The sequence below is a fragment of the Pleurodeles waltl genome, chromosome 10 (assembly GCF_031143425.1).
Source record: "Pleurodeles waltl isolate 20211129_DDA chromosome 10, aPleWal1.hap1.20221129, whole genome shotgun sequence".
Lineage (NCBI taxonomy): Eukaryota > Metazoa > Chordata > Amphibia > Caudata > Salamandridae > Pleurodeles > Pleurodeles waltl.
Window position 1 is genome coordinate 39,006,022 of NC_090449.1, and position 17,632 is coordinate 39,023,653.

General features: G+C 46.1%; 1 protein-coding gene across 5 annotated transcripts in view; it reads left to right on the forward strand.

Moving 5' to 3' along the window:
• The window catches only part of LOC138261016 (methyl-CpG-binding domain protein 1-like), a 1,081,642-nt gene that overhangs the window by 729,297 nt on the left and 334,713 nt on the right, over window positions 1-17,632 (forward strand). For all 5 annotated transcript variants that reach the window (XM_069209617.1, XM_069209616.1, XM_069209620.1 and 2 more), the window contains one exon: window positions 2,693-2,746. In XM_069209617.1, the coding sequence (XP_069065718.1) occupies window positions 2,693-2,746 (54 nt within the window). The remainder of the gene's footprint in view (window positions 1-2,692; window positions 2,747-17,632) is intronic.

The window sequence follows — 17,632 nt, forward strand, 5'->3', positions numbered from 1 at the left end:
CCCTGGGTCTCCCAATGAACTACATTGCAAACCCGATGCCTGTTTGCACACTGCACCCGGCCGCCCCCGTGCCACTGAGGGTGTACTTTTTGTGCTGACTTGTGGTTCCCCCGGTGCCCTACAAAACCCCCCTGGTCTGCCCCCCGAAGACGCGGGTACTTACCTGCTGGCAGACTGGAACCGGGGCACCCCCTTCTCCATTGAAGCCTATGCATTTTGGGCACCACTTTGACCTCTGCACCACTCTGACCGGCCCTGAGCTGCTGATGTGGTAACTTTGGGGTTGCCCTGAAACGCCAACGGTGGGCTACCTTGGACCCCACTTTGAACCCTGTAGGTTGTTTACTTACCTGCAAAACTAACAGACACTTACCTCCCCCATGAACTGTTGAAAATTGCACTAAGTGTCTAGTTTTAAAATAGCTTATTGCCATTTGTGTGAAAACTGTATATGCTATTTTGCTAATTCAACGTTCCTAAGTGAAATACCTTTCATTTAAAGTATTGTTTGTAAATCTTGAACCTGTGGTTCTTAAAATAAACTAAGAAAATATATTTTTCTATATAAAAACCTATTGACCTGGAATTGTATTTGAGTGTGTGTTCCCCATTTATTGCCTGTGTGTATACAACAAATGCTTAACACTACCCTCTGATAAGCCTACTGCTCGACCACACTACCACAAAATAGAGCATTAGAATGATCTCTTTTTGCCACTATCTTACCTCTAAGGGGAACCCTTGGACTCTGTGCATGCTATTTCTTACTTTGAAATAGTACATACAGAGCAAACTTCCTACAGGTTCCAGTCCAGTGGCAGTAGCAGGGGCCCCACAGACTCCCAAGTTGGTTAGAAGGCAAGCAGGACCCACAGGAAGCCACAGACTCACCACTGGTGAAGTATAGTCTTCAGATGTCCATGGGACAGCAGACCCCACCAACCATATGACGTTTTCTTGAGATACCTGTGGATTCAGGAGAGCATCTCCTTCACTCGAACAAAGTTTCCTTCTTGCTTCCAGGTGCAAACAGAGTCCGTGTGACCCTATAGGATGCACATCCTTGGATGTTACAGAATTCATGCAGGATGCGGAGAAACAATCTTGCAGTGGGAACCCACCCACTAGAAGCAGATGTTTTAGTTCCAAAGCAGACTAGCAGCGTTTCCAGAGGCCAGGAGCAGATGTCTTGCAGAGAGTTCCTTGGAGAGTCTTGCTCGACGAATTTGAGGACCCAGCTGCAAGGAAGCCCTTAAGTATCCCTAAAAGGGGGATGGCCACCTGTCAGAGGATTCAGGGAAGTTATCTACCTGGCCTAACCAGTCAGATGGTCCCAGGGGACTCTGCCCATCTTGTTTCCAAGACAATAGAATCAAGTGGCCACCAGATAGAGCTCTGTGCATCTCCCTAGGGGAGGAGTTTGACACAGGGGTTGTCACTCCACTGTCCTCTGTGTAGTTTCTCTCCAGAGTAGGAACTGGGGGTTCCTGAACTGGTGCAAACTGGATTATGCAAGGAGGGCACCAAATGTGCCCTAAAAAGCAGTCGGGTGGCGCTCAGAGGCCACCTCACTCCAGCCGTTGGACACCTAGTACACAGGGGGAGGTGGTCACACCTCTCGCTTACAGGAAATCATTTGGTCTGCCTCTCCGGTCTGAGTCACCACCAGGAGGACAGAATAGTGTCTGGGGCCATCAGCAACGCAGGCTGGCAGCTCTATACCCCTGTAAAGCTGCACAAGCAGAATTGGATGATCATCTAAGGAACCCCCAGTATACATGGTATCATGCAACTAACACTGGAATTGGTGTAGTTGCGTGATTCTAACATGCCTAGGTTCTGAGAAGCCATTATGTAGTTGGACCAATTGTGTTGACTAGTGTCTATTAAATACATTAAGGTGGATTCCCTGCACTTACTGAGTCCAGGAATTGGCCAGGGTTCTGTAGGTGCACCGTGCTCATGCAGGGGTTTACCCCGTCCTGTCCTTCCCCCCCAAGTGTAGTGACCAGGTTCATTGGTGAAAGGGTGCATGCACCGTTTCACGCAGACTGCAGTGGCAAACTTGCAGACAGGGTTTATATGGGCTCCCATGGGGGGACAATACTTGCTGCATTCCGTGGGAGATGCCTGGGATATCAGTGGCCTGGGTACCTAGTACCATATACTAGGAACTTGCATAGGTGCACCAGTATGCCAATTGTGAGTGTCTAAAGTTTGCCAGCAACCAAATTTAGAGTAGAGCGCACAGTCACTGGGATCCTCATTAGCAGGATTCCAGTGAACCACAGTCTAAACATACTGACAACAGGTAAAAAATGGAGGCAGCTATGCTAAAAAGATGGCGCTTTCCCACATTTGACTTTACTAGTGCAGTGATACCTGTAAAAGTAACTTAGGAGGAATTTATACTCAATTCTGTTCTTGACTAAATCTGATTCACCTTATGCAGCATAAAGCCTTGCAAATAAATCGAAGTAGCAGTCTTCTTTTAAACTTTGTAAGATTCTTCCTCATTATTGAATTATCCTCATGAACTATGATTAGTTTACAATTTGCCTGCACTTCTTGTTCTTACTAGATGTCTCTTTGAAATTGCTTGACTTGCGGATGCTTTTCAGTTGTATGCATTAATTGTTGATGATTGGATATATTGAATTAATTTGACCCTTTCCCTTTTCCCCTCTTTCAGAAGAAGCAGCAGCTTTCGTCAAAGCTCAGTGGACAGAAAATGGCTATAAAGAGGGTAGGTAAACATGAAGCATGAAGCTTGACTAAGGATGGAGCATGCAGAATGCTAAGTCCATATACTTTATCTCTGTAATTCTGATGAATTCTTTCTGCAGATTTCTCACCTCATGAATGCCCTTCAGGAACTACACTGGATTCAAAAAAACTTAGCATGAACAGTAGCTCTCCAGTAGCAGCTCTGTCTGCCCAGAATATGAAATTGGTTCACTTAAAACACAGTCTGCATCTCTTGTGTCAGTTTTTGTTTTCCACCTCTTATGTATGTGGGTTTAGAGCTCTTCTTCGTGTTGACTGAAAAGTCCTCAGTAATTATTCAGCAGTGTGAAATGAAACGTCTCACCCAAAGGACTCTGGTTTCAAACTGAGTCGACAGTGTCAAAAAATGACTTTTTGTTGATCCCCAGGTCATCTGAATGAGGTGTCTAGGACCCGATCAAGACCCTTCCACTACCCCCAACTCCAACTTCTGCATTTCAATGCGTACATAGTCCATCAGTGAACAAAAGGAAAGGTTGTCCATTGCTCGGACCTGTAAAGATACCCTAAACTGTCCTAATCTTCTCCCTCATGGGAGTGTCCTGATTCAGTGTGATCCCATCGTGTTCTCTCACAAAAAACACATTGGGAGTGGATGTCCACTTTTTTCTCAAGGAAACAGTCTCCATCCAGGACTTTTCAAAGTCTTGGTGATGTCTTGCTACTATGCTTAACTGTTCCTGAGCCTTTTTTTGGCGATGGAATTTCATTTTAAAAAAATACTTAGTTGATGGAACCATCTGCCTACACTTTGCAGTTTGAGACCGGTCAGCAGGCCATGTTCAATTTCTTCAGGACTGGCAGGTATCATGCTGGACGTAAGCCTGATCCTCTAACCCTACATCAGCTGACATCCTGCTTTCCCAGACTCTGGCTCAGCATCACTTCTGAGGAAGCCTTTGCCCTTTAAAACCATCGTCCAATTGCTGTCATGATGTGCTCTAAAGCTTTTCACAACGTCACCTTAGATCCTGAAGTCAGCAGAAATTATTCCAGTAGCCAGATATAAAATTAGAGCCCTATTTGAGTACTGGTCTCAGGTGGAGCTTGTTCTTAGAGCTCAGCTATTTGCTCCAATAGAAGACCTCACCAACTTGGATTCTGACTTTCTCAACGTTCTTTATACATCAAAGAACAAAGTGATTAAATAAATGCTTGAATCTATCCCAGGCACTGGCAGTTTCCCAGGCCTCATTAGAGTCCATTGCTTTTTACCCACTTCACCTACTTAGGCCTTCTTCAGTGAGCCATTTATTCATTCTTACGGCAAAGTGGCCGCAAGTTCTGTGCGTACCCATTACACAGTGACTCCCAGTGTCTTATTAATCAGGTAGTACTTCCATCGAGTTTGTTGTTTGCTCCAGGATTATGGACACTCCTTCTGAACCACATTGATGCCAGGCTATACATAGTGGCCATCCTACATCCTCAGAAAATACTATTTTATACCTTTCTGGCTCTCCTTCCAACAAAGCCTGTTCATGCTTCTCAATAGTATGCGTGGTAGAGTAGGCACTTAAATTGTTGCTACCGACTGCAAAGTCTGTCCATCATCATGATGAAACTCCAGCAGCCCCAGAACCACATTAAAAACAGTTTTGCTAAAGTTGGTAATGTCTACCTGGGAGAAATGCTTTTCAGGCCTGGCAGTTCAGACAGATCCCAGTGTCAGAGGGTAGTGCACACAGATTCAAAGTTTTTGTCAATGGATTCTTCTCCTGAGACCTTTGTGGTTCAGATATCATCAGCAAAGTTGACCATCAATATCTTTGCACCACTTATTCAGACTGTGAGTTCAAAATCACTTGTCTGTATGGGCAGAAAGGTTTTTTGTGTTGGGTGTTCTAGCCCTACTCACTGGCAAGAGCATGTGCCTTCTCAAATTGTATGTCCATGCTTCTTGAAAATTTACAAGGGAATTGACAATAGGCCTTCTCGTCCACATGAAGAAACCCTTCTCTGGTGTGATCTGATCAATGCTCTGGATGCTTCCAAACAGATTCCTAACTGTTGTCTCAATTCTGCAGACACGGTGGTCCGATTCACAGCTACAACTTGCCTGGATGTATCCCACTAGCTTCTTTGAATCCAGGTGGGATTAATGGGCATGCCCTACGGTGGTGAGAAGCTCTCTAGGATGGTTCAAAAATAGCCACTGTATGTTGGGCCTACCCTCCCCAACAAATAGTTGCATGAACAATATTGCAGTTTGGGGGTTTTGTAGGCGGTCAGCCCTTGGAGCATTTGCAGCCTTTCCAGCTGACCAATTCCCCATGGCAGTAATGCCTATTCTTTCTAGAGATAAGTGATCTAAGGGACACTTGCAACATCTGTCAGCCATTCTGCCCCATCTTCCTGTGGATCTAGTACCCAAAACCTCTCTCATTTGCCTTTCTTCCGCCTTTATCTTCCAGTAGCAGTTTTACTTCCTTTACATCAAGTTCCCAAGATGACAGACATCTCTGGCTTGTTTTGCGCCTGAGTTAGGCTGAATCTATTTGTTCACTGAGGAAAGTTCTAAATATTATCTTTGTGTTTGCTTCTTCTAGCCCTAAATGCTCAGGATTGGAGTGTCTCTCTGCATTTCCAGGGCACAATTTGCCAGCTACTGTTTCTCTTTTCACACAGGTGTTATCTGTGATTTGCAGTGGGATCCTAATTCTTCCAATTTGTGGATCTACCATTTGGTCTTACAACTTTTCTGTAAGTGTTCATTAAAATGCTGTCTGTAGCAGTGGCTTCATTGTGGATGTCCAGAGTTCATGTATTTCTGTACTTAGTTGACTGACTGATGACATACATGAATTCAAGGTGAAATCAAGGTCCCCTGTGCTGTGATCACCTGCAGTGCACCCTAAATTTTCTTCACCACCTGGGCTTCTTCATCAACCCTTTAGAATTCCAACTTCATCCTTAATCAGAGGCTGATCTTTGAGTGCAGGCTTAGACACAAAATATATGAGAGACTTTCCTCTACGTCAAACGATCTCTGCTATTGAGGACATGATTCTGATGCTTGTGTATGAGATTACGACCTGTTTCTGCAGTTCCTTCTCTTGAAGGACTTTATGGTTTTGTGCTTCTTGTTGGTACCAGATTGTGAAAGTCTCTTAAGTGGTGCTGAAGAATGTAGCTGCTCCATCATCAAGATATCTTCGGAACCTTCATTGTTGAGCATATCCTTTGATGCTCACAGTTGGTCAGTAACCCCTTTAATGGAGGAAATTGTTGGTAGGGTGTACTCTTATTTATTCTCAGGAGCTCATCTATTGAAATCAAAGTTTAAGACTTTTGGTCCTTGTCAGAGCAACAACTGTGTCTTACAGTTGTATGCAGCTCACCTGATCTTTCTCTTCATCTCGGGGAAGGTTATTGAGGTCCTTTGAGAAAACACCACCATTCTCCAGTATTGGATGTTTCATAGATTCACATGCTTGAATCATTCCCTGTTGTCGAAGTGGGAGTCACATGGTACCTTAAAACAGCAGAATATAACATTACCAGAGAACCTAATGGCAAGGAACAGTTACTTAAATAGCTTATCTGTGTAATTTTTAAAAAAGGACCAAACTCGAATTATAACCAGTCAGGCAACAGCACTCTGTAGAATACTCTCAAGAGAAGCTGAATCCCTCAGATTTTCCACCACACGTTGTGTGAAGGGAGTCTCCCTGAGCTCTGCTCAGTTTTTTCTTCTATAAAGTTTGAGATTTATCTTGACACTTGTCATATCTACTACTTCCAAGAAAAGCCTCTTTAGAGCCTGCAAAACCTGTGAAAGGAAAGGGCTGCATGTGGATGACCCACATAAAGACTGCCTTTATTGCCTCTACCCCAACACAAGGTAAAGGAATATAAAATATGTCACACTTTTTCATCCAAGGCCTTGAAGGACAAGGAAGGGAGGTTCCTTCTTTGGGTACAGAAGGCTAAAACTCAGAGATCCACTACTTCTGAGGAAGACACCTCCGTGGGGTCACACAAAATACCAAGATCCTTTGATCAAGGGACATCTGAGGAGTGCTAGAAGGCCTTACAAACTCCTCACATAGAACCTCTGAGAAGGGAGAAAAGAAAACATATCTCCACAGACGAGACCTCATCTCAACCCAGCATGCCATCTGTAAAATCTGGGGGATGTCAGCAGATTATGGCCCTCATTATGAACACAGTGGTTAACCGTCACGCAGATCGGCAGTGACCTGCATGTTGGGGCACTGCACAGCGACCCCTACACTGCCCATGCCAAGTGGCGGCCCTCCCTGTTCATTATGTGGCGGTCTGGGCCGCCATGCCGGATAGCGGTATTCACTGCCGACATGGTGGCCCAGACCGACAACTTCATAATGAGGGCCTATGTGTACTGAACTGTTGACAAGGAGGCATAAAACGGGTCTCAAAACACTGTTGACAGCAATATCACAGTCGACTGCAGTATTGTCTGATGACTGTCACCACCATCTCATTGATGAGACCGTCATCGACGAAGACAGCGATGATGACAGCGCTTGATGCATCCATCTCGTCAGTGAGGATCCTGTCATGCACAAAGACACCATTGACATTACCACTGACCACACCGTTGACATCAACACTGTCAAATTAATTCTTTCAAATGACACCAGCATTCATTGTCACAACATCGTCGATGGGACCTTCAACAATGATGGAAATTACAAAAGTGACGAGAACAGTTCTTACACCTGAGTTAACATCTCCTAGCAAGGTTTCATCTTTTTCCCATCACTTCTGTTAGGCATAGAAGGGTCAGACGACGACATGGCTGTTTGGGACAGCACACAGCCCATCAGAGCTCCTGGTCAAGTTCCTGGATGACAGCGACATGGAAGAAGACCAATATTACCACCATTATCATGGCCCTTCCTCAAATAGGCCTTATTAGCACTATCAATCTCATACACATCCACAATCCAGGCATGATGATGTACAAGTGCCCATGTCGCTCTTCCAGGATTTGCAGACTATGCTGCAAGATTACAGAAGAAGGTTCACTGAGCCTCATCAGGAGCAGCCAGTAATACCACCTCAACCTGCAGCTCCTGGTACTCCAAGTCACATAACTCAACCTGTCACATCCAGGATGACACCACCTTCAAACCTAGCTGCGCCACTAAGGGAGGTCCCATCCTCATAAGAATATGAATGAGAAGAAGGCAAGATCCCTGAATCTGAACCCCCTCAGGATGTGTGGGATGATTACCTTATCCCCACTCCGTCACCTCCACCACCACACCCTTCACATTCTCCCCCAGCATACATTGGGGGCTTTCACAATTTAATGGACCGGGTGGCAACAATATTGCACCTCCCAAATTCTGTACAATTGTCAAACAGTTTCTTCTGAGTTTAAAGAACAAGCAGGGAAGTCAGTTAGAGCCATCTCCATCATTCACTTTATCCGGGTGGAGGCGATTAACCCCTTCGCTGCCAGGCCTTTTCCCCCTCCTGTGCCAGGCCTTTTTTTGCCTATTTGGGGCAGTTCGCGCTTAGGCCCGCATAACTTTTTGTCCACATAAGCTAACCAAGCCAAATTTGCGTCCTTTTTTTCCAACATCCTAGGGATTCTGGAGGTACCCAGACTTTGTGGGTTCCCCTGAAAGAGGCCAAGAAATTTGCCAAAATACCGGGAAAATTTTGTTTTTTTCAAAAAAATTGGAAAAAGTGGCTGCAGAAGAAGGCTTGTGGTTTTCCCCCTGAAAATGGCATCAACAAAGGGTTTGCGGTGCTAAACTCAGCAGCTTCCCATCTTTCAGGAACAGGCAGACTTGAATCAGAAAACCCAATTTTTCAACACAATTTTGGCATTTTTCTGGGACATACCCCATTTTTGCAATTTTTTGTGCTTTCAGCCTCCTTCCAGTCAGTGACAGAAATGGGCATGAAACCAATGCTGGATCCCAGAAACCTAAACATTTCTGAAATGTAGACACAATTCTGAATTCAGCAAGGGGTCATTTGTGTAGATCCTACAAGGGTTTCCTACAGAAAATAACAACTGAAAAAGAAAAATATCGAAATTTAGGTGAAAAAAACATAAATGTTTCTCTACGTTTTACTCTGTAACTTTTCCCTGCAATGTCAGATTATCGAAAGCAATATACCGTTACGTCTGCTGAACTCCTCTGGTTGCGGGGATATATAGGGCTTGTAGGTTCATCAAGGACCCGAGGAACCCAGAGCCAATAAATGAGCTGCACCCTGACGTGCGTTTTCATTCTATACCGGGTATACAGCAATTCATTTGCTGAAATATAAAGAGTAAAAAATTGCTATCAAGAAAACCTTTGTATTTCCAAAAAGGGCACAAGATAAGGTGTTGAGGAGCAGTGGTTATTTGCACATCTCTGAATTCCGGGGTGACCATACAAGCATGTGAATTACAGGGCTTTTCTCAAATAGATGTCTTTTTTACACACTCTCCTATATTTGGAAGGAAAAAATGTAGAGAAAGACAAGGGGCAATAACACTTGTTTTGCTAATCTATGTTCCCCCAAGTCTCCCGATAAAAATGATACCTCACTTGTGTGGGTAGGCCTAGCGCCCGCGACAGGAAACGCCCCAAAGCGCAACGTGGACACATCCACATTTTTGGAAGAAAACAGAGGTGTTTTTTGCGAAGTGCCTACCTGTAGATTTTGGCCTCTAGCTCAGCCGGCACCTAGGGAAACCTACCAAACCTGTGCATTTCTGAAAACTAGAGACCTAGGGGAATCCAAGGAGGGGTGACTTGCGGGGCTCGGACCAGGTTCTGTTACCCAGAATCCTTTGCAAACCTCAAAATTTGGCTAAAAAAGCACATGTTCCTCACATTTCTGTGGCAGAAAGTTCTGGAATCTGAGAGGAGCCAAAAATTTCCTTTCACCCAGCGTTCCCCCAAGTCTCCCGATAAAAATGATACCTCACTTGTGTGGGTAGGCCTAGCGCCCGCGACAGGAAACGCCCCAAAGCGCAACGTGGACACATCCACATTTTTGGAAGACAACAGAGGTGTTTTTTGCGAAGTGCATACCTGTAGATTTTGGCCTCTAGCTCAGCCGGCACCTAGGGAAACCTACCAAACCTGTGCATTTCTGAAAACTAGAGACCTAGGGGAATCCAAGGAGGGGTGACTTGCGGGGCTCGGACCAGGTTCTGTTACCCAGAATCCTTTGCAAACCTCAAAATTTGGCTAAAAAAACACATGTTCCTCACATTTCTCTGTCAGAAAGTTCTGGAATCTGAGAGGAGCCACAAATTTCCTTCCACCCAGCGTTCCCCCAAGTCTCCCGATAAAAATGATACCTCACTTGTGTGGGTAGGCCTAGCGCCCGCGACAGGAAACGCCCCAAAGCGCAACGTGGACACATCCAAATTTTTGGAAGAAAACGGAGGTGTTTTTTGCGAAGTGCCTACCTGTAGATTTTGGCCTCTAGCTCAGCCGGCACCTAGGGAAACCTACCAAACCTGTGCATTTCTGAAAACTAGAGACCTAGGGGAATCCAAGGAGGGGTGACTTGCGGGGCTCGGACCAGGTTCTGTTACCCAGAATCCTTTGCAAACCTCAAAATTTGGCTAAAAAAACACATGTTCCTCACATTTCTGTGTCAGAAAGTTCTGGAATCTGAGAGGAGCCACAAATTTCCTTCTTCCCAGCGTTCCCCCAAGTCTCCCGATAAAAATGGTACCTCACTTGTGTGGTTAGGCCCAGCGCCCGCAACAGGATATGCCCCAAAACACAACGTGGACACATCACAGAAAACAGAGCTGTTTTTTGCAAAGTGCCTACTTGTAGATTTTGGCCTCTAGCTCAGCCGGCACCTAGGGAAACCTACCAAACCTGTGCATTTTTGAAAACTAGAGACCTAGGGGAATCCAAGATGGGGTGACTTGTGGGGATCGGACCAGGTTCTGTTACCCAGAATCCTTTGCAAACCTCAAATTTTGGCTAAAAAAACACATTTTCCTCACATTTTGGTGACAGAAAGTTCTGGAATCTGAGAGGAGCCACAAATTTCCTCCCACCCAGCGTTCCCCCAAGTCTCCCCATAAAAATGATACCTCACTTGTGTGGGTAGGCCTAGCGCCCGCGACAGGAAATGGCCCAAAACACAACCTGGACACATCACATTTTTTCATAGAAAACAGTGCCTACCTGTGGATTTTGGCCTCTAGCTCAGCCGGGCCCAGGGGGGGCAGAAATGGCCTAAAATAAATTTGTCCCCAACCCCCCTGCACCCCCGGGAGCGACCCTTGCCTATGGGGTCGCTCCCCCTGCGTGACGGCGCAAAAAAAAGATCCCTCGTGCCTAGTGGTTTCTGCCCCCCTTGGGGGCAGATTGACCTACAATCGGCCAATCTGCCCCCAAGGGGGGCAGAAATGGTCTAAATACAATTTGCCCCCCAGGGGAGCGACCCTTGCCTAATGCATCACTCCCCATCTCTAAAAAAAAAAAAAAACAAAAAAAAAAACCACACAAAAAAAAAATTGCCCTGGCGCCTAAAGGTTTCTGCCCCCCCCGGGGGCAGATCGGCCTAATACCAATAGGCCGATCTGCCCCCAGGGGGGCAGAAATGGCCTAAAATAAATGTGCCCCCCTCACCCCCCCCGCCCCCCGGGGAGCGACCCTTGCCTACAAGGTCGCTCCCCTTGCGTGACGGCGCAAAAAAAAGATCCCTGGTGCCTAGTGGTTTCTGCCCCCCTTGGGGGCAGATTGACCTACAATCGGCCAATCTGCCCCCAAGGGAGGCAGAAATGGTCTAAATACAATTTGCCCCCCAGGGGAGCGACCCTTGCCTAATGCGTCGCTCCCCATCTCTAAAAAAACAAACACACAAAAAAAAAACACAAAAAAACTATTTGCCCAGGCGCCTAGAGGTTTCTGCCCCCCCTGTGGGCAGATCGGCCTAATACCAATAGGCCGATCTGCCCCCAGGGGGGGCAGAAATGGCCTAAAATAAATTTGCCCCCCTCACCCGCGCCCCCCCCCCCGGGGAGCGACCCTTGCCTACAAGGTCACTCCCCTTGCGTGACGGCGCAAAAAAAAGATCCCTGGTGCCTAGTGGTTTCTGCCCCCCTTGGGGGCAGATTGACCTAAAATCGGCCGATCTGCCCCCAAAGCGGGCAGAAATGGCCTAAATACAATTTGCCCCTCCAGGGGAGCGACCCTTGCCTAAGGGGACGCTCCCCATCTGTAAAACACAACAACAACAAAAATCCCTGGTGCCTAGTGGTTTCTGCCCCCCGTGGGGGCAGATCGGCCTAATAAAAATAGGCTGATCTGCTGCCATGGGGGGCAGAAATGGCCTAAAATAAATTTGCCCCCCATGGGAACGACCCTTGTCTAAGGGGTCGCTCCCCTTACGTGAAAAACAAACAAACAAACAAAAAAAACTCCCTGGTGTCTAGTGGTTTCTGCCCCCCTTGGGGGCAGATTGGCCTCATAAAAATAAGCCAATCTGCCCCCAAAGGGGGCAGAAATGGCCTAAATATAATTTCCCCCCTATGGGAGCGACCCTTGCCTAAGGGGTCGCATCCCACACCTAAAACACAAAAGAAAACAAATCAGAAAACAAAAAAAACAAAAGTATCCCTGGTGTCTAGAGGTTTCTGCCCCCCCTGGGGGCAGATAAGGCCTTATAAAAAAAATGACCCCCTGGGAGCGACCCTTGCCCAAGGGGTCGCTCCCTTCTGTCAATTACATATAAAAAAAAAAAATCCCTGGTGTCTAGTGGGGTTTCAAAAGCCGGATTGCAAGCAATCCGGCTTTTGAAACCCTCGGAGAGACTTCAAAGGGAAGGAAATACATTTCCTTCCCTTTGAAGCCCCTCCGGGCCTCCCCCACGTGATCGAAAGAGAAATGCTGAGCTTCCAGCGCGATGGGGGAGGTTGCGTGATTGTCAGCGTGCGCTCGCACGCTGACGTCACGGGGGGGGGGTCGGGGGTTGAAGGGGAAGGGATTCCCCTGTCAGCCCTGACCTAGGGGGGTGGGGGGGCGGCCCTCGGGAGGAGCGCTAGCGCTTCTCCCGAGGGCAGCATTCAGGACGTAATGGTTACGTCCATGGCGCCACACGGGCGCTGCCATGGACGTAACCATTACGTCCCTGGCGGGGAAGGGGTTAAAATAATAATAATAAAAAAGACCTGGTTACAATGGCTGCAGTGATACCTTGTATCGCTTTTTTTTTTTTGTCTTTTTTTTTTAAAGAAAAAAAATCTCTCTCTCAAATATATATATATATATATATATATATATATATATATATATAATGTTCGGTGGCATGTGTAGCTGCAGATACACAAGCTGTGCATTATCCTGCCATCTAGTGTTGGGCTCGAAGTGTTACAAGTTGTTTTTCTTCAAAGAAGTCTTTTCGAGTCACAGGACCGAGTGACTCCTTCCTTTAGGCTCCATTGCACATGGGCGTCAACTCCATCTTAGATTGTTTTCTTTCTGCCATCGGGTTCGGACGTGTTTCTCTTTGCTCCGTATTTCGAATCGGGAAAGTTAGCTAAAGTATCAAATTTGACGGTATTGTTATCGCTTGGTACCGGGTTAGTGTTAGTGTATTGGCACCGACATCAAGACCGCTTCTGCGGTCCTTGGGGGCTTCCACTCTTCACCGAGGCCTGGTCGGCCCGACCACACCCGTCGTCCCAGACTAATGGACCGGACCCCCTTCCGTTTCTGTCCTAAGTGCCATGCAAAGTATCCTTATACAGACCAGCACCGGGTCTCTAATTTGTGTTTGTCACCCGAACACAGAGAGGATACCTGTGAAGTTTGCCGAGCGTTTCGATCGAAAAAGACCTTGAGGGATCGACGCACAAGAAGACTGCAAATGGCGTCGAAACCGAAAGAACAGCTCAACGTCGAAGAGGAGGAAAGTATCTCCATCCAAGAAACGGACTCGGATGAATCCGAAAGCGAACGACCCTCGACGGTGCAACGAACCGTGAGTAAACCTGCCCCGTCCCAAACTCAGGGTCATACCAAAACACTTAAGGCCATGGGGACGCCACCGCCAGCAGGCCATGGCTCAACCCACCGAAAGGAAGGTGACCAAACATCGGCACCGAAAAAGGCCAAGGAGTTGCTGAAGACTTCCTACTCCGGTCGAGAATCCGGCACCGAACGATTTCGACACCGAGTGATCGAATCACAAACCCCGTAAAATCTCCTCGGAACCGAAAAAGACTATAACAGCAGAAACTTCGGTACCGAAAAAAGCGGCCACGGAGCCGAAAAGAAGCTCTTATACAGAAAAGCAAGGACTTTCCAGCCAACTCAAGGAAAGACATCGATTCGAGCAAGAGTTAGGTATGGAAGAACCTGACCATACACAACAGAGGTTACATATTCAAAAAGAGACTGGCAAGATTCAGGCTTTACCTCCACTCAAATCGAAAAGGAAGCTTCCTTTTCAGAAAATGCAACCAAAGGCAAAAGTGGTTAGAGACAAATCTCCACCACCAATGGTCTCACCACAACCATCCCCACCACACTCACCACAATTGTCACCGATGGGAACACCTATAATGCAGTCACCCACACATACTGGGATGACCCAGGATGATGGTGATGCATGGGATTTATATGATCCACCAGTATCGGATAACAGTCCAGAATGTTATCCAACAAAGCCGTCACCACCAGAAGACAGTACTGCATATACGCAGGTACTATCCAGGGCAGCCACGTTCCACAACGTAGCAATGCACACAGAGCCAGTGGAGGATGACTTCCTTTTTAACACTCTGGCATCCACCCACGCATCCTATCAGAGTCTACCAATGCTCCCGGGCATGCTCAAGCACGCGCAACAGGTCTTCCAGGAGCCTGTAAAGGGAAGAGCTATCATGTCTAGAGTTGAAAAAAAGTACAAAACACCTCCAACAGATCCTGTGTTCATAACACAGCAGCTCACACCAGACTTGGTGGTTGTAGGGGCAGCAAGGAAAAGAGCAAACTCTCAATTGTCAGGAGATGCTCCACCACCTGACAAAGAAAGTCAGAAATTCTACGCTGCAGGCAAGCGAGTGGCATCACAAGCAGCCAATCAATGGCGAATTGCGAATTTACAAGCCCTACTAGCACTTGCCCAAGGAACACCAAAAACTTGCACAGCAAGTAGTGGAAGAGGGACAGGTATAACTAACAACCATAAGGTCCGCACTAGATTCAGCAGACACAGTAGCACGGGCTGTCAACACGGCTGTAACCATTCGCAGACATGCATGGCTGCGAAGTTCTGGATTCAAGCCAAAGATTCAACAAGCGGTGTTAAATATGCAGTTTAATCAACAACAGTTGTTTGGGCTGGAAGTCGATACAGCCATTGAAAAAATGAAAAAAAAGACACGGACACGGCCAAAGCCATGGGCATGCTCTATTCCCCACAAGTCAGAGGCACCTTTAGAAAACCACAATTCAGTGGAGGGTTACGGCAACAAACATCTGACCTTCCACTTCTCAAACAAGACCAAACTATCAATCACAATACCAAAGGGGAAGGTTTCGTGGATCCTATAGAGGACAATTCCCAAAGGGAAGGGGAAAATTCTAACCAACCAAACCAAACCAGCCCAAGCAGTGACTTCAATGTCACAACACCCCAACACTTGTCACCAGTGGGGGAGGGAGGCTAAACACATACTACCAAAACTGGACACATATTACCACAGATGCATGGGTCCTATCCAAAATGGTTATTGCATAGAATTCACAACATTCCCTCCAGATGTGCCACCCAAAACGCACAGACTGTCTCAGCAACAATTAGACCTATTACAAATAGAGGTCAAAGCACTGCTACAAAAACAAGCAATAGAGCTCGTACCCAATCACCAAAAAGGAACAGGCGTCTACTCACTATATTTCCTGATTTCAAAAAAGGACAAAACGTTAAGACCTATCTTACATCTCAGAACACTGAATCTCTTCATCAAATCAGATCATTTCCACATGGTAACACTTCAGGACGTAGTTCCCTTACTAAAAAAGGAGGAATACATGACAACATTGGATATCAAGGATGTGAATTTCCACATACCCATCCATACATCCTTCTCACAGAAAATACTTAAGGTTTGTAATGCACGGCATACACTATCAATTCAAAGTGCTAACGTTTGGAATAACAATAGCCCCCAGGGTATTCACAAAATGCCTAGCAGTAGTAGCCGCTCACATAAGGAGACAGCACTTGCGCGTATTCCCAGATTTGGACGACTGGCTAATAAAAACCAACACTCAACAACAGTGTCTTCTTCACACGCAATACGTCATAGAAACTCTACACAAACTAGGGTTCTCTATAAATTACCAAAAATCACATCTGCATCCATCCCAAATACAACAATACTTGGGAGCAACACACAAAGGGCAATTGCCACTCCAAGTCCACAAAGAGTCCAATCGTTCCAAAATGTAAGATCAAGCATACAACCAAACCAACACTACACAGTAAGGTTTGTAATGAAACTACTAGGCAGGATTTCCTCACGCATAGCCATTGTCCCAAATGCAAGATTACACATGTGGCCCTTACAACAGTGCCTAGCAGAACAATGGACTCAAGCACAGGGTCAACTTCAAGATCTAGTGTTGATAGACCGCCAAACACACTCCTCGCTTCAGTGGTGGAACCCTATAAATTTAAACAAAGGGCGGCCATTCCAAGACCCAGTGCCTCAATCTATTATCACAATAGATGCTTCCATGGTTGGGTGGGGAGCACACCTCAACAATTACAGCATACAGGGTCAATGGGACAATCAACAAAAATAACTTCACATAAATCATTTGGAACTGCTAGCGGTTTTTCTAGCATTAAAAGCGTTTCAACCACTAGTAGCCCACAAACACATTCTTGTCAAGACAGACAACATGACAACAATGTACTATATCAACAAACAAGGGGGGACGCACTCGTCACAACTGTGTCTCTTAGCACAAAGGATTGGGCATTGGGCAGTTTACAACCACATTCGCCTAATAGCACAATACATACCAGGCATTCAGAATCAGTTAGCCGACAATCTCAGTCGAGATCACCAGTAAACTCACAAATGGGAAATACATCCCCAGATCCTACAGGATCACTTCCACTGCTGGGGAACACCAAACATAGACCTGTTCGCAATAAAACGCAAAATGCCAAAACTTCGCACCCAGGTACCCACACCCTCAGTCCAAGGGCAATGCTCTATGGATCAACTGGTCAGGGATATTTGCTTATGCTTTTCCCCCTCTCCCACTCATTCCTTATCTGGTCAACAAACTGAGTCAAAACAAACTCAAACTAATACTCATAGCACCAACCTGGGCTCGCCAACCGTGGTACACAACACTGTTGGACTTATCAGTTGTACCTCACATCAAACTACCAAACAAACCAGATCTGTTAACACAACACAAACAACAGATCAGACACCCGAATCCAGCATCGCTCAATCTAGCAATCTGGCTCCTGAAGTCTTAGAATACGGACATTTAAATCTTACACAAGAGTGAATGGAGGTCATTAAACAAGCGAGAAACCCTACAACAAGACATTGTTACACAAACAAATGGAAAAGATTTGTTTGCTACTGCCACACTAATCAAATTCAACCACTACATGCCTCCACAAAGGACATTGTAAACTATTTATTACACTTACAAAAGTCTAATCTAGCATTTTCTTCCATTAAAATCCATCTCACTGCAATATCTGCCTATCTGCAGATTACACATACAAAATCACTTTTTAGAAGGCCCACCATTCGAACCCATGCATTCTTGTCAAATCCAATATATGACTTGGAAAGTAGCCTTTCTAATAGCCATCACATCACTTTGAAGAG